Source organism: Perca flavescens, chromosome 1 (assembly GCF_004354835.1).
Source record: "Perca flavescens isolate YP-PL-M2 chromosome 1, PFLA_1.0, whole genome shotgun sequence".
NCBI lineage: Eukaryota > Metazoa > Chordata > Actinopteri > Perciformes > Percidae > Perca > Perca flavescens.
Window position 1 is genome coordinate 9747789 of NC_041331.1, and position 26251 is coordinate 9774039.

A 26251-nucleotide genomic window follows, 5' to 3' on the forward strand; every position below is an offset into this window, starting at 1 on the left:
CCTAGTACTATGGCTAGTAATGAGAGCAATCAGCAAATGTCTGCGTTAGTCAACCACCAGAACGGGACCGAGTACAGAGACAAACTCACAGAGAGACCGTGTGTGTGTGTGTGTGTGTGTGTGTGTGTGTGTGTGTGTGTGTGTGTGTGTGTGTGTGTGTGTGTGTGTGTGTGTGTGTGTGTGTGTGTGTGTGTGTGTGTGTGTGTGTGTGTGTGTGTGTGTGTGTGTGTGTGTGTGTGTGTGTGTGTGTGTGTGTGGAGAGAAAGGGGGCGGAGGAAAGGGGTGTAAGGAAATGCAAATAGCTTTTCTTTAACTACATTTTAATGAAAGTTAATGATTAAGTTAATGGAAGTAAATGAATGTCTGTACGATCTAGTGTCAGCAAAAATGCCTTTTGATTGAGTTTCCTCTAAGCGAAGGATGTTTTATTCTATTTTCTGACTCTTATGTGAAGCACAGTGGTCAACTTCTGTTGTGTTTACTAGTGCTATATAAATAAAGAAAAAGAAGAAAGAAAAAAGAAATGATTGAGTGAATTTAAGCTGGGCTTTTATTGTGAAGGGTAGACACGGAAGAGCTAGTGTTATGGCAGGGCTTTTTTTTTCTTAACCTTTTTTTCTCGGTCTTTTAGTTTTGTTTACAGTTTAATATCCAACGCTGTCCAAACAGCTCCATATTTCTAAGTTCATTGGATACCCAGGAAACCAGGTGTGAAGTAGATTGGATGAACGGTTCATGAGATATTTCAAAGACGGACCACATGCGCACACACACACACATACAGAGGATTTTATTAAATATATTTATTGAAAACAATGACTACATAACATTAACAAATAATTTAGAAAAAAAATACTATTTACATATTAAACAAACCAGACTAGATGATACAAATGAAGTGTAGCCTTTGATGTGCTTTGTCAAATCTGTGATTTGTCAAATAAATGTTATGGTTCACCAGATAAAATACCGGATTACCCGGATGCACGATTAGCTCCGGTTAGCGGTCAGCTCCAGTTAACTCTATTATTAATTATAATTAATAATTAATATAATTATTAAATATAAGCTCGCTGAGGAGACTGCCGTGTAGAGGGTGAACTACCAGACTCTGCTTTGAAAGCGCTTCAAGCGTCATATATCAGTGTGGCCGCGATGTTTCTACAGTACAGTAAATCCGTAAAGTCACAACACAAGTAGCATGCTACTACGACTGAGCCTAAAGTGAATGTTGACACTGTGTCATGCACTTGGACTGCAACTTTATGAGGGGGAGGGGCTGGAGGCTTCTGGTACAGTGTTTCCTTTAGGATTTTTTTTTTTTTTAGCAGTGGGGGCAGGTCTGTATTAGGGCTGGGCGATATGGACCAAAAGTCATATCCCGATATATTTTGGCTGAATATCGATATACGATATATATCCCGATATTTTTTTCCGCAAAGTGAGAGCAAATGTTCAGTCAAAGCCAAAATCAAATATGACATGTCACAAGTAGTTTCATAGAAACAGTTGCAAAATCAAATAAATAATAAACCGGTTTCTTCACCTGGTTCATGATTAAATGCTCAGCTGTTCAAATAATAAAATGTAAACCTAAATACTGTATAACAGGAGTACCTTTTTTGAAATCAAAGCTCCATATTTGTGATTCGTTCCAAAGGTCAATTAAGCTTTTGATATTAATATAATCTACTTTGTTCAAAATGTAATGCCTCATGCCTGTAAGCCTAGGTTTATAGTCCCATTCTTCCACTTGATACTGCTTCCACTTAAGTAAACTAAAAGATGAACTATCGACTACAAAACAAAGAAACTAATTAATGTGTTAATACAAAGAATATTTATTATGATCGGTTCACAGATCTGAGTCCAAACGGAAACTTCACCCTTCTGAACTAAGAGTTTCTGCTTCAAGGTGAAGTTTAAAACAGACTGAAATGTCCAGGCTCATTCCTCCACTATTTATTTCTGTATGTATTTATGCGTTACATGTAATTTTAACGGGCACTGAGCTCCAGATCCTGGAGCCGCAGACGGTCTCTGCTGCCCCGCTGTAGCTTCTCTCCGTCCGCCTGCCGCTGGCAAACTTAGTGGAACTTTCCGCCGATATCGACATACAGGTCGTCCTGGACTACGTGTAAGATCCTACCGATCACCACTCTGTCTTTGGCTGGTCCGATTTGGATCAGCGGGGACCGGCGCAGCAGCGAGGCAAAGCTGTGTTTTTCCGGGGGGAAGAGACGCTGCGGCCGGCCACGGAGCTCTCCGCCTCCCGCTGCCGTCGGAGCTCAGATTGCTGGTCGACGGCGGCATACATAATCATAAAACACATTGTCACCTGTTAAATGTTATTCATTGCTGTTTGTTCTTTTCATTTCCTCTATCGAACATAATTAAGCAGTACAAAAGTCCGGCATCTTTAGCGTTGATCTGAATGCTTCGGACCCCTGTTCCAAGATGGCGGCGGTTTTGACGTATGTTTAGAACCTCAAGGCGACATCTGTGTATATATCTATGGGAGCAAGGATCACATTTGAACTATATCGATATATGCGATATGGTCTAATTCCATATCTCATTTAAAAATATATCGATATATTTTTTATATCGATATATCGCCCAGCCCTAGTCTGTATGAACATCAAACCCCCCACCCACCCATTTTATTACCCTATTCAGTATTGTTGTATAGAATTGTAATTGTAAAACAATACTATTTCTCATCCTATTTTATGGTACAACTGGTATTCCTAACAAATTGGGCCTAGGCCTAATACCATATCATTGTGCAAATTTACTTAATTTATACATAGTCCTAAGTCAGGGACATGAAGGCCAGATACAACCAGCATCATCATCAAGAAGTTTACAGAATTTGTCAAAATTTCAAGATTTGAGGCAAACTAAGATAAACCGTTAGACTACAAACCGACAGCTTTTGTTTTAGCTTGTTTGTCAAAGTTCGCTATTTAGAGTAGAGCTGTCTTTGTGTAAACAGCGCGGTGGATGAGAGTGGACTGCCCAGACAGATCAGATTGAAATATATTGCTCCCTATGTAGACAGGTGAGTGGGTATTGATACGCATTTACTTTTAGGTTTTATTGTAGCCTACTTACAGTAACGAGCGTAGCCCACCCAGTAAGGTGCATGTGCTGCGTGTTGTAACACATTTTGTGTGTGTGTGTGTGTGTGTGTGTGTGTGTGTGTGTGTGTGTGTGTGTGTGTGTGTGTGTGTGTGTGCACGCATATCACTATTTAGAATCCCGTCTCATCCACATTGTCAATCATTTAGATATTGAGCCATTACATTGAAAATCTTTTAGATAACAGGAGCCTATGATTTACTGTAGCCATCCTAACAACACACTACCTGAACGCCTTTTTCTAGTCTTCCCTGTTTCACTCTCCACAACGCTGTCTTCGGGCAAAAAGTCACATCGGGAGATCGATAACCGTTAGCTAGCTAGCCTGTTTATGTTACGTGTAATGTTGGCCATAGTTATACATTTCTTACCTTGCCATCTCTGGCGGTGACGTTTTTGGTGGAGCTGTTCGTTTAATATTCGACTTGGAAGAAAGCGAACGTTTTGATAATAAATTACATCAACACAACAGTATGTGGAGTTAAACTGGACGGGCCCAATAACCTCTGAATAGTTCTACTTGTTAAATTGCATTATGTCGGCACGATAATATAAAGACAGTCAGATAATGTGCGTCTGCCCTAAAATCAACAGAGGAAACACTGGGGTATCTGCACTATAAAAATACAATGTATTCTGATTTTTATCTACCAAGGTGCCCCGAGTAGAACCTATGTATGAGGAAACACTGAACAGTAACAGCAAGTTATCACTGGAACCAAAAGTGTAGAGCTGTCCCTTTGGCTGACGGTCCCTGGGCAGCAGGGTCCTAACTAAAGTGGTGGATGTTTATTTTTCAACCTCACACAGATACATTTTGTTCAAAAGTACAATGAAATGCACAGCAAGCCATATCATCTGTGAGATATTTGCGTGGAAAAATTCTCCGAAAAGCACAACCAAGGTGTAGTGTAGTGATTTTGATTATTTTAGCTAGGCCTGCACGATTTGGGGGAAAAACATGATTCACAATTTTTTTAGCTTAGAATTTATATCACGATTCTCTGCCACGATTTTTTTTCTTGTGAAGTGTAATGTTTATTGCACACATGAACCATGACAAAACAAATTGGCAGTACCAAACATAGATTTTTTGGCACCTATAGCACATTGCACATCACCACAAGCCTGTAAACATAGAGGCTTCAATCAATAAAGAAAATAAAGTACATACTAGACATTTAAGTACAGTAGGCTACCAAACATAGTGATGTACATTGAACTAAATATGTCCCTGATACAGGCTCTATCTGAACTCCTTGAACATGCCTTTACATAATTAAAACATGTCATTGCAACATGCTACAGCTTTAGTCTCTAGAGAAATGGAGTTTGTCAATTGCCAATTTAAAGGAACACGTCGACTTATTGGGAATTTAGCTTATTCACTGTAACCCCCAGAATAAGACCAGTCGATACATACCCTTCTCATCTCCGTGCGTGCTGTAACGCTGTCTGACGGCTCCAAACAACGTAACATGAGACACAGCCATCTTCTAACAGTAAACAAACCGGGAACTATATTCTCAGACAGGCTTGCTGCGAGCATATCACTCCGCCCAAGTACTATATTCTTCCGCCTGAGAATATAGTTCCCGGTTTGTTTACAGTTAGAAGACTGCTGTGTCTCATGTTACGTTGTTTTTTGTACACGCTGTGACTCTATAAATCCCAACATGTAAATAGGAACATGTTGGCGTTATTTTGTCACTTATTTGGAGCAGTAGGATTACTGGAACCATTACCTGCATGTTCTGTGCTGGCCTGATGCTGCTGGAGCCGTCAGACAGCATTACAGCACACACAGAGATGAGAAGGATATGTATCAACTTGTCTAACTCTGGGGGTTACGGTGAATAAGCTAAATTCCCAATAAGTCGGCGTGTTCCTTTAAGTACAGTATCAAAAACAGAATGATTTCTTGGAACACTCTTTAACTGCTTGCCTTTTTATAGAATTAACATTCAACTGGCCATTCAAGTAGGTTACCAAATATAGAATTTTAACGCACTGTGCTGAATATGGCCCTGAATATGGCTTTAAATAGGCTAATTAAAAATGTATTTGACATTCTGAGGCTTCAGTATCTAAAGCAAAGGGGCATCAATTGGCCATCGAAGTGCAGTTGCAGTATCAAAAATGAATGATTTATTTTGTACATATAGCAGCAATAGATGTCTGTGTTGTTGGACGACTTTCGGACCTCTTGCCTTGTAAGGCTTCATCATATTGCACTTTGTGGTGACGTTTGAGGTGCTGGTAAAGATCTGTGGTGTTACCTTGCGGTGCTGCAACGAGGGCAAAGCATGCCTTGCAAATCACATCAGACTGATCCTCGTTGTCTTGCTTGAATCCAAAATACTTCCACGCCACCGAATGCAAACCTTTTTTCGGAACAAGTTCGGTTTGAGACTGAGTGGTTGGCTGATTCTCGTCACTAGTACCTGTACTGGGTTTTCATCAATATCCATTTTGTTTATTTCCGAACTACCGGGCTTGCTCAACGAGTGAAACATGTGACTAAAGGGCGTTTTGTCATTGGTTGAGGGTGAAGCCCTGATCTTTTGTGAGAACTGTCCTTTCAAAATAAAGGCCGAAAATGGCCAAAAAAGTCATTTAAAAATTAAATCGCGAACAGGGTGAATCGAGATTGCGATTTTATAACTATTTATCGTGCAGGCCTAATTTTAGCTGAGCAGCTGTGATGCTTAGCAGAGCTGCAGCTTAGCGTCTATCCTCCTGTCAATACAGCCACCTGTCACTTAAAGTCACCACACCCATAATTAAGTAGAACTTTAAGCCTGAACAACTATCTGTAACAAGCGCACTTTTGGGCCGAATCGCCGATATAAATAGGCCTTTTTTTTTTTTTTTTTTTTTTTTTGGCGGGCCGGTCCATAAAGAACTTACAGCGGCCCATTGGTTAATTTTCTTTATTGGAGCTGGCCTGACCCAATCAAATCCAGGAACCCCCTTCCACACTCCGGGCTGCAAATTTACGAATCCCACTATGGCCACGCCTCCCGGCCCTGAGACACGGGCTGTAATAGTTATGATGGAAGTTTAGCATCCGCGTTAAAATGGACAAACGGCCACTAACGTGCAAGGGAGGTGCAGAGAAATTACAGGAGAAAAAGATTAAGAATCTACAGGCGGATTCCTCAAAATGTGCCAAAATTTCTGACATGTTTGGGGCTGTAGTAGCTGCTTCAACATCAGAATTACCTGAAGTAGAGGAGGGAGGAGAGGTGGCTGGCTATACAGAGAAGCAGAAACAACATCATGATGACAGAGAAGAAGCCAAGGAGGAGAGTGACCATGACGGGCCATGGGAGCGAGTGAGGAAAAGATTGAAGAGAGAGTAGATGACGATGTGGTAAGGAGTAGGCAAATTAACAAGGAATCTCAGAAAGGGAGGGTGTGTGTGTGTGTGTGTGTGTGTGTGTGTGTGTGTGTGTGTGTGTGTGTGTGTGTGTGTGTGTGTGTGTGTGTGTGTGTGTGTGTGTGTGTGTGTGTGTGTGTGTGTGTGTGTGTGTGTGTGTGTGTGTGTGTGTGTGTGTGTGTGTGTGCGCGTGCGACATATCAAAAAAGCAGTTTGGCTGTAACATTAAAGTTAGTGGCTGTCAGGTAACCTAACTGTTTAAGCTTACATTGAAAATGTTAACGGTTGGCCTGTTGGGTAGCTGAAAAGTCTGTGTGATCTATAAAATCAGTGTTGATACAAGCATCAGTGTTTCTTGAATGGCTTAATTAGCTTGTCTTGTATTGGTGCTCTTTTCCAGGGCATATACTGTACTACTCTCAGCTTTATTGTAGCTATTGGGAAGGGTTATGGTTATTGTATTTAGCAGACACTTGTGTCCAAAGCGACAACATATGAATCTTACAATAGTTAAAATTAACAGTAAACAGTTTGTAAAGTTGCTAAGCCAATATTAAGCAAAATAGTAATAACAATAATGGCAATACAGTATCAAATATCAATAATTAAAAATAAAAATACCATAAATATTCAAATTATAATTCTAAGAATGAATGAATTATTTAAGTGTAAGATCAACAGATAAGTCTTGAGACCCCTCTTAAAGGATCCAAAACACATGAACGCTGAACACTAGGCCACTCATATTATAGAATGCGCGCATATTTTAAAGGAGAACTCCGGGCAATTTTTACGTTAATCTTGATTGCTATATGTATACGAGTACTGTCAATGGCAAAAAAAACGAGCCGAATCGGTGCTAGCAACACGGAGCTGCTGCAGTTAATGCCGAGAGCTCCCACTCAGCTAAAACGCCAGTTATGGGGGCATAAGATAAAGAGTGCCTTTGTACCTCTTAACAGACACAAAATGCAATTAAAATGTCTGTGCAACATGAACAGGGACCTTACATGACAACAAGATGCATTTAGCAACTTAGGCATTGTTTAAATTCACCAAGCCTCTTAGCTGCTAGCTGCCGTCTGGGATGAGTGAGTGTGTTCAGCCAGGCTCCGGTAATAATCATCTCGCAGCAGTTCCATGTGTATTTGTATATATATATATATATATATATATATATATATATATATATATATATATATATATATATATATATATATATATATATATATATATATATATAAAATCTATTTTGTGTGCTGTCGTTGGTGAATATGAGTCTCTGCAGTGGCAAATTGTGTGGTAGTTTCCTTAGCCAGGCTAGCTGCCCCGACCGGCATCCTTCTACTTCCTCCCCGCATCCCTCGGCTGCCGAGGGCGACAACAGTCCAACAACCGCCCGCTGGTCTGGTGGAGGTCTTCCAGAAGACCGTTCAAGCCTTCGCGGCGAAACTTTTTATTTTATTTCACCCTCACAAATAGGTAATTGAGCACTGTAGTGGTTATGACCATATTAGTGACTATGTAACTACTGCTAGCTGTAGTCTCGCGCTGAAGACCCATGGGAATTCAGTTATAGCGAACCATTTCTTTTCCACAGTAAATCAACCCTTGTTTTTCAAACTCTAAGCTTCTTCCCTTGTGAACACCTCCAATCGTCACTTTTCCCACACTACGCTCCTCCAACCTGCACACTATTTACCTTTTTCACGCTATAACTGAATTCCCACGGGAATTCATAGTTGAATAACAACAGTTCGGTGGGTAAATAGGACATACATTGAAGCTCAAAATCCCATTGACAGCCCTTTTACTATGAAAATCTCATATTTTGAAACTGCCGCTGAAAATGGGCGAATCTCAACAAAGCTGGAAGTTGACGTCAACCTCCCAAGACCTGTAACTTTGTCACGCCCATGGGTGTATTAAGAGAACAGTCACGCCCCAACATTTACATAGGCTACACAGCTGACCTGAGATCAGGTAGTCTTTTGAATCTAGGTCACACAGATCTCTGCTATTCCATTACAAAATTCACTTCTGAAACTTATGCGAGAAATCAACTAAAAGCTGGCTAATTTCAAATTTTGTCCGACTATGTGTCGGAGTTCAGCGCCGGTGCTGCCTGTGTTGTTGCCTTGCCGCCTGAATGCCTTCCTTCACAGACCCCGATCTGCTATGAGGTACTCTGAGCTCCGTCACGACTGGCAGCCCACAGCACTCCATACCCGCGCAAAGTCACCGTCTTTTGTGCTAATGGAATGTCTTATAAAGCTAAAAACGGTGTCCAATGGGCCGAAAATGAAGCTAACTATCCGTGATTTGTAGCTGCACATAGCTAGAATTGAAGGGACAGCCACAGCTAACGAAACACCTAGTCTTCACAAATATTCATTAACTTGAAATTGGACACCGTTTATAAGACATTCCATTAGCACAAAAGAGTGCTGTGGGCTGCCAGTCGTGACGGAGCTCCAAGTACCTCATAGCAGATCGGGGTCTGTGAAGGAAGGCAGGCCGGGCGGCGAGGCAGCAACACAGGCAGCACCGGCGCTGAAATCCGACACACAGTCTAACCAAATTTGCAATTGCCCATCAATTTTCATAAAACGGCCCATATTTGAGCTTTATATAGTTGATTTCTCGCCTAAAAAAAAGTCTCAGAAGTGAATTTAATAACGAAATAGCCCGACAAACAATGTATAACTTTGCAGTGTCTGAAATATGAGACCTGCTGTCGAGTCTCCCATGTGTTTCTATGTAGTTTGCTCAAACCAATCAACGCGCACCTCATTCTGAATATTCATGAGCATACCATATTTGGAAGAAACGCTCTTGTTCCAAATAGAGCCATATTCACAGGGTAGTTAAGGGCCCAATAAAATAACATTCGGGCAATTTTCAGCCCAATCAATGTTACATACCCCATTAGGAGACCTTAAGGAACAGTGTAAAACACCCTATATAATCATTCTATCACCCCTTTAAAGATGAAAAGCTTTTCGTCAAACGGTGTGGGCGTGGCAGCCATTTTGAGTGTTTAGCGATGAATGAGAGTTGCTATAATTACAGTGTACATTGTCATATCTGCTTGAAATTTCCCACAATCAACAAGAGTCCAGGCCTGAGGACATACACAGGCCAATATTGACTTTTGGTCATAGCGCCCCCCGCTGGCAACAGGAAATCGGCCTTATATGACAAACATCACCGGTTTACTTGAAACTTACGTGTGGTCTACATGTGATACTGAGCTGCCCCCTATACTTTAACCACACCCACTTACTCAGGCCGCGCCCCCTTTCATAACTGGTGACCCGTTTAAGGTAGAGTCTTGTGTGAGGTATCATTGAACTCAGCAGGGAGTTCCTTTTTCATGGGTGACGATTTGCAGAGTCTGAAAGCCATGCAAATGCACGGTCGCAAGGAGCGGCGTCCGCCAGTAACCCCAACGTGCACAGAGGAGCGAGGGCCCGACCAACGCTGCTTGCAGCTTTAATTAGGGTCCGAGCGCCGACCGTGAACTGAACACTGAACAGTACTATTACACATCTCATAAAGAACGCATGCTGAGTATGCAGGTTAAAATTCTGGCAGATGCGTTCAGTAAGACTTCTAAATGACCACACAGTTAAATGAAAACATCTCAAAGAAAAACAAACAGTATATAGCTTTCCTAAAAGGATAGGGGGGGTCCTATTGCCGCATCATTGGTGCGCCGTATATTTTCCTGCTTTTTTGTCCTATGCCTATCACACCTATGTAACGCTCGCCTGTGTGTGTTTTTCTGTTTGGTTTCTGTTAGGTGTGCGTCAGGGGACTCTGAACATGGAGAACTGTGTGCTGCAGTGTGAGACCACGGGGGTGATTGTACGAACATCAGCCCGTCTCACCATGAACATGTGTGACCTGTATGGCTCTAAGGTGAGTGTGATGCAATGTTTCCAAAACATAGGTACTACTTGGGAGCACCGCCCAGGTAGATTTCTACCTCCCATATTTTCTGATATAAAACAAAAATTGAAAACGAGTCAATGTGACCCGAAGTCAACACTGACTTGTTGTCTGTAAGTTGGCTGTAAAAGTTTTGAACTACAACGTAAAGTTCCATGGCATGAACATTTCACTTTATGAGGTTTAACTTAATATGCGTTCCCCCAGCCTGCCTATGGTCCCCCAGTGGCTTGAAATGGCGATAGGTATAAACCAAGCCCTGGGTATCCTGCTCTGCCTTTGAGAAAATGAAAGTTCAGATGGGCCGATGTGGAATCTTGCTCCTTATGAGGTCATAAGGAGCAAGGTTACCTCCCCTTTCTCTGCTTTGCCCACCCACAGAATTTAGCCCACCCATGAGAGAGAGACTTCATGGCTTTCAAGCGAGCAAAGTGGCAGTTGGTCAAGGCCACACCCCCACCCTCCACCTAGAACCCCCCTCTCTCCTCCTCAATAGCAACAGACACAGAAATGGCACATACTAAGGAAAGCTCATTGTGGGACTGGCTCTAGTGGCTGTAATTCTGCACCAAGGCTGAATTTCGGGAAAGAGACTTCAGATACTGTATTAGGGGACCACTAAGGTCTATATAAAAGCATCCAAAGAGCACCATGTCATGGGACCTTTTAATTTTTGTAAGCAGTTTAATCATTGTATAGGTGTGACTGGTGATAGCATTGCAAAAGTCACTCCCACAAAGCATGATAAACAAGACAGGGTTTAGTTCACAAATGGTCAAAACAAAATCCACTAGAGCATACATTTGAATCATTAAATAAATCAAGTAAAAGTGGTTACCTGTTGAACAGTTTTATTTTCTATTTATTGATCAACTCAGTAATGATATTCTATTCTAACTCTGCCTACATCCCTATTGACAAACTTTGCGTCATGTAACATTAAGGCAATGGAAGACAGCCAAACACCGTTCATCTATCAACCCGTGTGTGTGCACACTTGTGTGTGTGCTCGCATTGCGTACAATGGGGTGGGGGCTTCTTCTGTGTTTACTTGGGGTGGCTTTACTGACTAACCTGACTCCGCCAGATGGATTGCTTCGCATTTGCTCGGCTTATCCATCTGGGAACTTTCTGTTGGAGAACTTTTGGGAAGGGGCGGAATACTGGTTATTTGATTGGATGAACCATCTGTCTATCACCTATGTTGGTGATAGACGGGCCAAATCAACCAATCAGATCCACGAAGCGTATGAAAATACAACCACAAGGCCGCCCCTGTTGCTGCAGGCAAAGCATAGCTCGTAAGCTCAGCATGCAAGCAACATGTCGGTAAAGGATATTTGCCGTTTGTGTAACGAGAATTTAGGAATAAAATACACCATTTCAGGTTCCCGGACCATATTCCAAAAGAAGGATCCAAGAGAAAAAAAGCATTAGCGAGCGGCTAACAGAATTAGGGCTACCGCTGGCTGATAATACTGGTTAGCTGATTGGATAAACCATTGGTCTATCACCACCTAACCCACCTCAAAACCAACGCTGATTGGCCCGGTTGTTTGGCTAACGGCTCCAAATTTTCTCTGCCTCAAGATGCCAGACTGATCTGAGAGTGGAAAACTGGAGCTTGCGAGATCAGGACGGTCTCACGAGGCTGTTTACTGACTGGACTGAGAGATATCTTTGCTGAAGCAAATGCATGAAACACAAGACATCTTTTATGTTATTGTGCACTAGGGTTTAATCCCGGAAAACGGGATTCCCGGGAAATCTGATCAAAACCGTTTCCCGGGAAAGGTTATGACGGGAAACAGGAAATAAAATAAAAAAAGGCAAGGAGTGCGTGTCTATTGTTCTCATACGGTAACGTTGATGCATGCGACAGTAGTTACGGTATAACAGGCTCCCTAAATCATTACACAGGCTCAATACATTCATTCATTAAAGATAGGCCTGTCTTTTTGCAGTGCACACTGCACACAATTGTACATTTCTGAGGATCATTTTCTTTAATTTTGTTTGGCCCTGCCCTAATAAAGAAATATTTGGTTAACTTGAGTGCTTCTTCCCGTTTGCAGCCGTTTACACATCCTCAACAGCCACAGAATGGATTTCGATAACGTAATGGTTTAAGAATCATTCAGTGGTTTACTTAACCATATTTCGTTTTTATAATAGATTTCCATAAAACATTGATTATATACGGGTTGCCTAGATTTTCAGAAGACAAGTCCCATTACATTCCACCTGGCATTTCATAATTAGCGCTGCAGCAGATGTCACGCTGCAGCACGCAGCTCACTTGATCACCAACAGAATTGATCATTGCAAACTGTGTTGATGATGGACATAAACTGTGTTCTTTATTACTAAAAATGATACAAATAATATAAAAAATGTCAGTTTGGGATTTTGGAACGCATATTTGAATGATATCAATACATTAGGGCTACTTGGGCTAAAAACAAACCAAAAACACACGGCCATTTCCCGGCCACAATATGGGCTGTCTATTTCCCGGGATCTGATTCATCTCGTGTGTGGAACAAACTATGGCAGGCAGCCATAGACCAGTTAATTAATGGGAAACACTGCATATCTTTTTACATTATTTATTGTCTAACCTATGCAGTGATAATATTTCAAACAGCTGAGAATATCTTGTCATTTTATGTAATGTGTAACGTTAATGTAAATGTATGTATATGTGGTCAGTCATATTGTTATGTTTTGTATGCAGGGGGCTGGTGTGGAGATTTACCCCGGCAGTGTTTGCAGTCTGGTTGGTAACGGTATCCATCACTGTAAGGACGGTGTTCTCATCAAGGTGAAAAATAATGAGATGACTCTTACAAAAATTTTGCTTATTAGAAATGAATACGGTCTTAATTTTGAAAAACTGCATAATTTAGATAGTGAATCAACATGCTCAACCCCAGTTTGTACTGTACAGACAGGTGCCGGAATGCTTAAGTTTCCTCCTTAGCGTGCATACTGACAACAACTAGGGCTGGGCGATATGGTAAAAAGATCATATTATGATCACAATTTTCAGGCAGAATCACAATCCACAATCATATCACCATAAACTATGTTTTTAAGACTAAGTTTTTTTAAGTTACTGAACAGTACAACTAAACCAATTTTCCTTTTAAAAAATAAATTAAATAAAAGGTTACGCCACACTAAATTCCGTTCTTAAATGTAATATTTATCAGTTACTTTTTCAAGTATATAGACCTATCACTACTTTTGAAATCTACACGGTTAGATCCACTGTACAGCACTTATTCCAGTTTTTTGCTTCTTTCCGAACAGTGGTGAGCAAATGCAAGTAATTGAGTTCTCATTAAAATCAAAATTAAGACTGGCATGTTAACTGCATGCCAAATTAATCAAAGCACACAATGCCAAATTGGCTCCTTAGTTACCATATGACTGGCTGCTGACAAACGATATAGCCTTAAAAGGCTATTTTTTTTTTCAGTGCTCATTTAACACCATCACTTCCAGCTAACTTTAGATAGCGAGTTTATTGCATTTGGGGAGATTTGTGTACAGTAAACAAAGGTGATGGCATGTGCACTATAGCACGAGAAAAGCGAGCTCTCTGTAAGATCCATGCAGATCCTGAAGACATTTTAATTGTTCACAATCTAATATATCTATCTAGTATGATATAAGGAAAATAATGTTGCAGCCAATAGGACTCTCAAAGAACAAATCTCATTGAAATAAGTAATATCACATAAAACAGGACAATGAGGAATCTTCGTTCAAGTCAGACAACATTAAAGTAAATAAATAATGGATCAAAAACTCTTAACATTTATTGCCCTTAACTTAACCCTTGTGTTGACTTAGGGTCAAATTGACCCGTTTTAAATTTTTGTTTTAAATCAGAAAATATGGGATGTAGAAATAAGCACTGAAGGTCTCCTTTTTTCAAGGTTGATGGGAAGACCGCACAAGAGTTAAACAACGTCAGCATCCATAAAGCATTCTGATTAGGAGTACTGAAATGTCTGACTGCTGGAGACTTCTCATCATGATTGCTGATGTTGAACATGAATATGTTAACAAATTCAAGTTTTTAAATTACATTTAGTTTTGTCGACATCAACTGAATTACATGAACATAAGTGAATTAACTAGTGGTGTTACATGTGATTCTGCCTTTTAACTTGTAGACGTTTTTTCAGACATAAGCTGTTTTCTCACATGAACCATGGACAGGGTCTGAGGTATCTGGTCTCGGCATAATCCGAAGTTTCCCTTTCTCATTTACTGAAAATACTCTGGTTTAGACCAGGAGTGACGCATGGGTAGAGAGCGTGCAACAGACATTACAAGGATTACACTACCTCATGGAGCCGGTTCATAATTTTGGCATCAGCCCTTGCCGAACCTTGTCATCTCTCCACCTAGAAATGTTCGTTGCTGTCTTTGTGAAAATCACCCTTCTTCTTCGCCCTTGAGTGTTTTTTTTCTTTTTCTTTTTTTCTTTTCTTATTTTAACAACACAAAACATACAACACATGAAGATATTTTTTTTTCCCCAATACCGGTGCTAAAGCGATACTTTTAAAACACTGCCAGTGCCTGATCCGATACTTAAAAAAAAAAAGAAGAGCACAAAACGACAGATAACTTTTGATAACTTATGTTCAAAATTAAATGATTTTTAATAATGTAATAGCAATAACCTATAACAATAACTTATTTCCCGAGTAAATTGTTGTTAAATTGCTGTTAAACGACAAAAACAACCACCAGATGGGGAAAAGGGTATTTTACAAAAACTTTGAATGCACCATGAGGCTTTAGGCTACCATTTTAAAGTGAACGCAACTGTCTACTAGCTAATGGTAGGTTAGCCTACCATTAGCTAGTAGCTGCCGTTGTCGGAATGCACGATATTTTGTTTCATCGTCTACATTGCAGGACATTGCGATTTTGACGCTAAAACTTTTTTGCTGCTTGATAGAAAAGTAATCTTTCACCGTTCTCCTTTTACATGATTGTTACCGGCCGACCCGCCCCCCTTTTTAATGGTGGTGGTCATGTGACGTAACGTTAGTCCGACTGGGTTTGTTATGGGAAGCAGACCTGCCAACCTGTACGCATTTTGCGTAGTAGATACGCATTTTGACATCAAAATACGGTGATACGATTTGTCACTTTAAACTACGCGAAAATCTGGTGACTGCTTTGAGTTTACTCGTTGACGTGCAGTAACCGTCTCAGTCTAACTCTTGATGGTAGTAAGCAGCTAAAAGTATGGCTAAAACAGCGTAGCAGCCACGAGCATGCTGGGGAAAAAAAAACTAAAGAAGAAGAGTTCAACCAATCACAGCGTCGGGTCCCTTCCTCTAATGTCAAGCGGGGATATCGGCAAGGGGGTAAGCTTCGCTTCAGAACTCGAGCCATCATGGCGCCATTTTGTTGCTAACTGGCCATCACCTCCTGTTAGCATTCCGCTGACCACCATTTTTTTTTTACGTCACTTGACTGCGAATAACTTTACATCTGAAGCGTTTAAAGACTCTATTTGTCCGTTGTTTAGTTCCAAAGAAACACGACAATGTATAAAAGGCTCCATTACCTTGTACCTCACGTTATGGCTCCGTAGCAGACTTTTTGTAAAAATAGGCTAACGATTGTGTCATAACCAAGTGACTTACTGTCGCATAGTAGAGGAATTACCGTATAGTACAGGAGAAGCTCGCAGGCAGTTTCGACTTACATGAGATGTTTAGGTTTAATTACTAATGTTAACTAGCATGTTAGTGATCAATAATTAGCCTGTGCCCATGTTATCTCCTTACATACACCTACAATCTCCGTATCTGTAAGATTGGGAATGATTGAGATTTCTCTTGGCACAGCTACCAGAAGACTTACAACTTTCAGACACGTTGCTCACGTCACATTCTCTCAGTTGGAGGCTGCGCAGTAAAGCTGGCCATCACCGGAAAAGTGCTTCTAATAGCCTTCACTGGTCTCTGTCCAGAGCAACGGGGTCTATTGGTCCATTATATACTGTCTATGGATATCGGCTACTGATGGTAAAACGAAAGCATCAGATTAAAGTGTTATTCCTTCCTCATTCCCGTTTAGTTTGGTTGGTTTCCCCCATATATCAATGGGTTTCCCCAAGGGAGGACTGTGCTTGCAAAGGTAAACTGATTTGATGTAGAAAGGTGAAATTGTGAAATGAATTAATTTACGTAGTCTACCTGTCAACTTTGGAGAAATATTATTTATATATATTATTATTATTATTATTATCATTATTAATAAAGCCTTGCATTTATAAAGTCTTGGATTTCGTTACAAAGGTCTTATATTTTGTTGCCTTTCCTATGATTAAGTTCATACCGTAACAAAATTAACTGTTACTAATGTAGGCTAATGAAAAACTGACCGGAGCCCGTCGCTGGACGCACCGGACCGAGACACAAGTAAACAAGCCTCTGACCGGTACCGGGGGGGGGGGTTAGCGGTTAAACTGAGCAGAGGATGTGCGGAATGTGTCGGTGTCTATCGGACCTTGGCTGGCCGCTCGGTGCCTTCTGACAAAGCTCAAGCTAACGGGCTAACGGCTTATTAGCTAGCCAAACACCGAGCGGTGACATCTGCAAAGAGCGCATCAATCTGCCCAGTGTGCGTAACAAACAGAGCGGGCAGCCGCCAGACTATAACATCTGTTGATCCGTGCAGGACTTCACTGTGAGCGGACTGTTTAGAGACGGTTTGACCGGCAGGTAACGTTAAAGGTTATCCGCTACTGTAGCAGAGCTGCAAGGAAACGCTGAACTGAGCTGTGTGTTTTCAGCGTTAAACACTGCTGTAGGTATTCATGCACGACTGTTGTTGGTGATTTCCAGAGGTGGAAGACTTACTCAGATCATGTATTGCAGTAAAAGTAGAAAAAACAGTGTTGTAGAGTTAGAAATTACTTGTCAGTTACAAGTCCTGCATTCAACATCTTCCCTATGTAATAGTACAAAAGTATTATCAAAATATACTTAAAGTACCAAAAGTAAAAGTGCTCATTATGCAGTGTAATTTATTTTATTGTATTATATTATGATCCAATTAACTGTATTAAATATGACATAATTTAAATAAAATGTTTTATTTAATTCAAGTAGCCTACTTGAACATAATTCAGGGTTTCCGCAGGTCATTATAAAGCATGTAAAGTAATTAAATAAATTTTGAACGGAGGAAATATCAAACGACGGAAAAATGGGAAAATGCAAGTTTCAGCAGAAGTGGTTGGAGGATGAACTATTCAGAACCTGGTTAAAGCCCGTCGACGGTAAACCCGGAGAGGCATTTTGCAGCGTGTGCAAAAAAAACGTCAAACTTTGCACAATGGCCGTCAGTGCGGTGAAATCACACATACAGTCCGAGAGTCACAAGTCTGCGCTTAAAGGCAGGCAGCAGTTAACTGTTTTTAATTTTTTTGCCGTGAACAGCAACGCAACTTCTGCTGTTGAGACAGAGTTGGAGCAAAAAGGAAAGGAACTAAGACATATGCACTAATGGCTCCCCATGGGTGGATTTTCCTCACCTGGATCCTCAGTGTGGGTGTGGGTGGGTGTGTGTGTGTGGGGAGGACAGAGGGTATTCCCCCTTAGAAACCAAAGTCTGGCTACACCCTGTTTCAATACAAGCTTTTAGTTCAGATGGCGGTGCTTACTTGAAGTTAGTCTAACTTTTGGGACTGGTTGACATGATTTTGGCGAATTTGCCTACTGCCGTAAGCAGTATAGGTTCATTACTTTTAATTATCAGTGCATGTTGTTTTGAGATCCGAGGGGCTGAGACGCGAGCTGCTCAGTGAACAGTGTTTTAAATATTTGTATTTCTGTTGTGTTCTTATTTTGTGAAGCACTTTGTGTTGCGTTTAAGGACTGTAAACCATCTTGTGAGCCTTCTGACAGTTAAATTTGGATTTTCCAATATTAAACATTGGCATTGTCAAATGCGTGTTAAAGTATCTGCAGTTGGACATGGGCATTAAATTAGTTTAAAGTGGCATGAAAAAGGGCATGAAAAAGCATGAAATGAGATTTGCTGATACCTGCAGAAACCCTGTAATTATTTTCTAGGGTTTAAAATGTAGACAGATTGACATTTAATGGCACATTTATTTCGCGTGCGTGTAGACTTCGACAATAAATCCGTAAGTTGCTACTCAAAAAAGTTTGTCAAGGTTGGCAGGTCTGGGGAAGTGAGGTTGTCCCATGTGTAGAAAAGTACCGTAAGCGGCAGCTGCCACTGACACAGTGATGCACATAATTTCCCATGGGTAGTGAAGCTACGGTAGTCAGTGTTTAATGTACGCTGCAATGACAAACTAAATCAACTGATTAAAGCAACGTAATCATGACATCTCACCACAGAAAGCTGCTACCAGCCAGGCTAAAGCTAATATAGTTAGCCTAAAGAAACGAGGCGTCTGTCCTAACTAACATTATGGTTTGGAGCCGCGACGCTGGAAACTTAATACCAATCATAAAAAAAAACGTAACCCTATGTTGCAAGTGTGTGACATGCACTGTGCATGCACAGCAAATCGCCAATCACAATCAATGTTGATCAATTTATCAAACAACCAAAGCAGGACCCGCTAGTCGGCCACAACCTGAAATTTAGCACTTTTTATTTTACTATATCTCTTTACATACATTTATTTTTCTACTTAAAAACTAATTAAAAAAAGGGGTCTAAAAGCTCAAATATCTTTAGATATTTATTTTGTGTTTTCACCACACTGTGCTTAGATCTAACAGCTCACCCTTTGTTAAAAATGTATCAGTGAATCCCGGTAGGGTACTCGAGACATATATATATATATATATATGTGTAAATTTTGAAGATGGCTGAACTTTCGATCCTTTCTGTTAACATCACAGGGCTAAACCGGCCGATCAAACGAGCTAAATTCCTATTTAAGAAAGAAGAACATAGACGTGGCGCTTATTCAAGAATCACATTTGCATAAAAGAGATGTAAATCGTCTACAAAATAATTATTTCAAAGTTGCTGCTGCATCTAGTGATGACACCAGAACCAAGGGCTCCATTGTTTTGCTGCCACGGAGATGCACACTCACCATAGATGGACAAAAGTAGTAAAGAAGCATGATATCATATCTATTACGATAAGGAGTAGGAAAATAGCCTTTGTCTCTATATGCACTTCTCTCAATGAATACTGATTAATTATAGGGGGAGACATGAATGCAGTACTAGATTTAAATCAGGATAGATCAGGGGTCAGCCACACGAAAGCTCAATAACACATATCGGACATGTTTAATGCAGTTGTGGAATCCCATGATCTTACAGATATATGGAGAATGCACAATCCTACTAGCAAGGATTACACCTTTTTTTTTTTTTTTTTCCCACACGTCACCGCACATTGATTATTTTTTGTGCTCCAGTGTACTTAAGGCGAGACACTACAGGTGAATAGGGTAAAAAATACAGATATCACCATGAAACTTTACCAGTTGTTTACTCACATGAATAGGAGAAAAATATGTATTGCAAGTTTTCTGTAATTTTATGTTTAAATATGCTAATCAGGCTATATATAATTAAATATGCGCTAATTTGCATATATTTAGAATTTGACCATTGGAAAAGAAAAAAAAAACTAAGTTCAAATTTTTTTTGCATTTTGTTGATATACTCAATGAAAAGACTTAACCAGAGGGGATTATGAATATCTCCTTTTGTTACCCAGTAAATCACAAAATACTGCCAATAGCCTTAAAAAAATTATTTCCGCCCTATTTTTAGGCATAAAATGTCACATAAATCAACAAATCCCTCTGGACAAACCTTCACAATATAGTTAGGAATACAACTGTAAAGTTTGGTGTATATAGGTGCTACAGAAGTGAAAAAACGTCACGCCGAGTGTGAGGAAAAAACTGATTTTGAGAAAACGGCCTTTAAAGATTTTTATGGCAAAATTCCACTAATTTCTATTGAAAGCCATGAATTACAGACAAAATATACTTTAGGTCCAAGTAAAATCCATGTATCACACTGTTTAACATCCAAAACTCATTATTGCTTCATCCATCACTGATCATAACATCCAAAACAACACATCAACATGGCCTTCAACTGAAGACCATTACATCACAAACTTCCAACTGACACAACCATTACACAGCCTAGTTCCCCCAAGTTAGTTTACAGTCTACACATCCATGCCAGTACCATATGTTTTGGCTGTGCTTACACTTTTAAGGCTCCACTTTGCACTGGCGGAATGGACACTATTGGCTTTTGAGATCCTAACCATGTCATCATCCTTAATTGCATTAACAGTCTGTGCTCTGAAGCCACAATTTCTCCACAGCCAGCATGGCAGAGGCACCCTCATTGAATGTAGAAATAACCTTCATGGCTGCAGTTTTTGGACATATGGCCCATATGACCAAGTTGAGGCATGCGTTGGTATTCTGAGTGCCTCCATGTCACTGGACATCCGGTGATACACAGGGATGAGCTTCTTATGGTGATCATTCAAAAGACCAATATTTAGAACATTGGAGAAAGCAAACAAAGTAGACTAAATTATTTGACAGAGTATCTTCATACTGTCAGAGATACGAAGAAGAGACGGATCCTGACTAAATACAGGCTCAGTGACCACCAGCTGGATCAGACAGAGGTGCACTTCTTCCTCCACTGGGAAAAACTATCTTCACTAAGAGATTTACACTTAGAAAAATAGACAAAAAAATAAAACTTCCCAAAGTTAACACCAGAAAAGAAGCTGGTGGTTCTCCTAGGAGAGGGAACAGCAGCTCTACTGACAGCTAAACATGGATCTGCCTGCCACAGCCTGAGGGACTCACAACATCCCAAAATAACAATTTCTTTAGTATTGTATAGTAATTATATTAGAATAGTATATATGTGACACCTACATATTTAATATATATGTATTGTAGGCCATGAATATCTGTAAACTGCTGAGAGAGAGAGAGAGAGAGAGTCAGTCTGATTATCTCCGCTGTCTGAAAACTCCTGTTTTCTGAATGATAGTTTACACATCGACGTACTATGCGATGGCATTTCATCATCTGGTGTCTTAGTGTGTAATCCCATGTCTTCTTGCTAATGACAACTGTTTTTGTCTTCTCTGAGATGATTTTCGACCGTTTTCGACGCATTTCTTTTGACATTCTGAACTACCGCGGAAATGTCAGAGTGCGTCACGTGATGATTCTAAGCAAATCACGTTGTCAGAAATTGGCATCAGCCAAAGAGATTGCGCATTTAGAGTTAAATCCCCCCTTTTACTTTCACGATTGGTTGCTCATAAAAAGGAAATGACCATTTTTGTATCTGACAGCATTGTAGAGGAGAGAGCGAGCTTTCCAACGGTATATCTGATGACAGGGTGCAGACAGCGATCGCGGAGCAGCGGGATGATTTAGAACGCCAACTTTTGTTGAATTTAGGAGAAATCTACAGACGCAAACAAAGTGTAGTAAAATGAAGACCTATATGAAAACAATGTTTTTGCGTGCCGTGTCTCGCCTTAAGACACAATAGCAATGGAACCAGCAATCCTGTCTGACCACAATGCACTGATAACCACATTCCATTGTGATATGTTAGGAGAAAAATCTAGAAGGTGGCAATTTAATAATTCCCTTCTCCAAAACACAGCTTTTAATACAGAATTTGGAGCCAAACTAGCGGAGTTCATTTCAATCAATACTGGCTCAGTTTCGGACCCGGCGTACATCTGGCAAGCCACTAAAGGATTTATTAGAGATTTCACATCTTCCTTTGCAGCACATTTGAAGAAAAAGAGAGAGGCAAGGATTGAGGAGTTGGAAGAATGTTGTCAATCATAGAGCAATCTTTTTAGACTTGTTTTTCTAAATCTACACATACTCTTTTAGTCACAAATCGAGCAGAGCTAAATGACTTGCTAAAAAGGAGAGCTGAATTCATAATGCACAGAGTGAGGCAAAATTACTATTTTAACGGCTGTAAACCAAGCAAATTGCTAGCTCTGAAATTAAAGGGGTGATATAATGCAAAACCGATTTTACCCTGTCATACTTGAATAACGACCGTTTGGTGGGTAAATAGGACATACATAAAAGCTCAAAATCCCATTGACACCCCTTTACTATGAAAATCTCATATTTTGAAACTGCCGCTGAAAACAGGCGAATCTCAACAAAGCTGGAAGTTGACGTCAACCTCCCAAGACCTGTACCTTTGTCACGCCCATGGGTGTATTAAGAGAACAGTCACGCCCCAACATTTACATAGGCTACACAACTGACCTGAGATCAGGTAGTCTTCTGAATCTAGGTCACGCAGATCTCTGCTATTCCATTACAAAATTCACTTCTGAAACTTTTTTATGCGAGAAATCAACCATGTAAAGCTCAAATATGGGCTGTTTTACGAAAATGTATGGCTAATTGCAAATTTTGTCCGACTGTCTGCTGCTGCCTGGGTTGCTACATCACCGCCCTGCCTGTCCTCCGTCACAGACCCCAGCCTGCTGTGAGCTCAATTGAGCTCGGCCAGCGGCCCGGTGCACAATACCCGCGCAAACTCACCCTTTTCTGGGTGACTGGAGCTACCACACGCCGCTGCCCTGACAGAGCTCCGGGGCCTGCAGCTCGCTGTTCTCCCTCCCCTCTTCATGCTACCGGCCGGCCGGTGAGTGACTGAGAGTGCGGTCAGCGAGCTTGTTACGCCCGCAATCTCTTACCGCAGCCCGCTGGTTCCAGTTAATCTTATAATGGATATGTGTGTTGAGTTATTTAAACAATCAATCGGGGAAATAAACTCCTCTTGTCCGCAAGTCTCATTGGTGAGCTGGAGTCCATCAATGAGAGCTAGCTAGCCTCCTCCTAACGAGACCTCTGACATTCACAAAAATCCATTCAATTGAAATCCGAAATCGGACAAGTGTTAGCTAAGCTTTGTAAGACCTTGGGGAACCTGTAATATTCATGCCGTAACGAAATTCAAACTGTAAATATACTATAGTTATGCCAAAAGTGTAGCTAGCTAGCTAGCTGCGATATTTCCCCATTGTATTGAATGGGACATATAGCTAACAGCTGCTCGTCCTACAAAGACTCCTCGAGTTCATAAAAATGCATTAAAATCAAATCGGACACAACGGTTAGCTTTATAAGACATTGTTGAATGATGTTCTATAAGTGGCGTGACGAAATTCAAACCGTAAATATATTATAGTTATGCAGGCAGCTGGCCGCGGAGCCCCGGTAGTGCAGTATCCACAAAGGGTGACTTTACGCTGGGTATGGAGCCCAGCAGGCTGCCGCTTTCTCGTCAGACTGTGTGGAGCTCCTCAAGTCCGACACGTCTTACCAAATTTGCCATTGGCCATCCATTTTCGTAAAACGGCCCATATTTGAGCTTTATGTAGTTCATTTCTCGCATAAAAAAGTCTCAGAAGTGAATTTGGTAAGGAAACATTGCAGTGTCTGGAATATGAGATTCTGTTGCGTCTCTAATGTGTGTGTGTGTATGGCGATTCGCTCAACCAATCAGCGCGCGTCTCTAATGTGTGTGTGTGTATGGCGATTCGCTCAACCAATCAGCGTGCAGCTCATTTACATATTCATGAGCATACCATATTTGGAAGAAAAGCTCTTGTTACAAATAGGGCCAAAACACAGGGATGCATAAGGGCCAATAAAATATCAACCAGGCCATTTTCAGCCCAACCAATGTTACACACCCCGTTAGGAGACCATAAGGAACAGTGTGAAATACCCTATATAATCATTCTATCACCCCTTTAAAACAAAGCGAGTCCAGAGCTGCTATCAATAGCATCGGCACGAACCGAGGTATCTCAACGAATCCTAAAGCGATTACTAGCACTTTTCCAATCCTTTTTATTCAAAGCTGTATGAATCCTCCTGCAATCCAGATCCGACGCAGTGCCAAAAGTTCCTAAAAGAGCTAAACCTGCCTCTTCTTGACCCAGAGGAGGCAGAAGAACTGGGTCAACCTATTACGTTAGAGGAACTCAAATCAGCGCAGCAGACCGGGGCGACTGTTGGCCTTTAGCTCCAAAAGACCGTATGTTTCTATTAGTTGTAATTATAAAGTTATTAAGTTATGAATCAGAAGTGCCGTTTGGCGTTGTATACAAGCGCTCGACCTCAGTAGGGGTAAAAAGGCCGGAACTGGTCTAGGTTGACTATAGCGCCCCCTAATGGCTGATCTTTACCAAATTTGGTACAGAGCCTCATAGCAGCATGCCGAACAAGCATCACAAGTTTTGTGTTGATAGTATTTACTGTTGCAGAGATATTGCAATTGCAAATTTCCCATTTAAATGCATTGAGTTATTGGCCTATCTACCAGATTTCAATGAGCCGTTCATGAGATATAAACTTTTTGTACTTGTAGCGCCCCCTAGTGACCAATTTTCGTAAAGCGAGTGGGGGACCTCCAGAGAGTCATGCCAAGGAAGAATCTAAAGTTTGTCGTTGATAGCATTTATTTTGGAGATATGGCAAAGTTGGTGTTTTCATCGAACTGTTCGGTCCGCTTGTCTCGGTTCGTAACGTGTGTGTGCGCCGCACGGTTCGACGCATGCGCAATGTCGCCTGTGTTTCCCTTTTGCGCGAAAGAAGAGGTGTGAACAAGTTACCAACAAAACGTACAGCGAAAGACCGTGCAAAACATTTCAGGCCGTAATGTTGTATACATTTTAACATCAATGTACGTACACTGTAACGTTTTTTCACTCGCTGAAGCAGCTGCAGTTTAGATCCTGTCCGGTCTCTGCAGCAGGCAGGAAAAAGCGGAGAGGAGAAGTATACAGGAGGGCCTGACAGTTACGGTTGTTATTGTAATAAGTACTTAATCAAACCGTATGTGTGTCCCAGCCCAGGATAGGAAATTAACTAACAATGTAAACTGTTTTCATGTTTAACGTATTCTGACTTATTCAAAAGATGGAGCTTTAAGAGTTCCTCTCTTTTTCTTTTAAAGGATACATTTTTGTAAGAGCTACACTGAAGTTGGCAGTTTGATAAATGCAAGTTATTTCAATTGATATTCTGTAATATTTCAATCTTCATGTGCAAAAAAGGCACATAAGTTCCTGTAGATGGCAATACACATCCTCCTTTTTTTTTGCCAAATAAATGAAAAGCTTGTTGAAATCACGACAATGTCTTCCCTCTTGCTGTATCAAAATCTCAGCTAGCTTTCCTCAGAGATGGTCTTAATAATGTAGTCAATAAAGTCAAGTCAAATTCAGTTTGTGCATGATTAGGCTACATGATACAACTATATAATTATTTAATACTGTATCCTACATTGTGGATAATTAAGCTATATACCGTATGCTGAAGTAGATTTCTGGAGTGTTAAAGATTAAAAGAAAAAATAAGAAGAAAGGTTTTGTGAACTGTACCACCCCTAGTTCGTATATGCCCAATTTTTTTCGTATAAAAATTCTTTTTGCACTTTTTTGTCAGGTCAGTCTGGAGATGCTACCTGTGAGAGGATTAGTGTCCAGGATTTATGCTAAACTGATGCAAGTATCTGTAGGAGAACTCCCAATAGTAAAGAAATGGGAGTGAGAGCTGAGCTCGGAGGGGAACGTAATTAATTGGGAGACAGTTTGGGACATTTCCCACTGTTCCAAGAACCCAAATCACCAGCAGATCCACTTCACCATATGCCATAGGACATATTGGACACC

At 40.8% G+C, this 26251-nt stretch overlaps 1 protein-coding gene across 1 annotated transcript in view; it reads left to right on the forward strand.

The window, feature by feature from the left end:
* The window catches only part of shcbp1 (SHC SH2-domain binding protein 1), a 63262-nt gene that overhangs the window by 33219 nt on the left and 3792 nt on the right, over nt 1-26251 (forward strand). Inside the window, exons 10-11 of the mRNA XM_028585019.1 lie at nt 10332-10450; nt 13218-13304. Of these exons, the coding sequence (XP_028440820.1) occupies nt 10332-10450; nt 13218-13304 (206 nt within the window). The remainder of the gene's footprint in view (nt 1-10331; nt 10451-13217; nt 13305-26251) is intronic.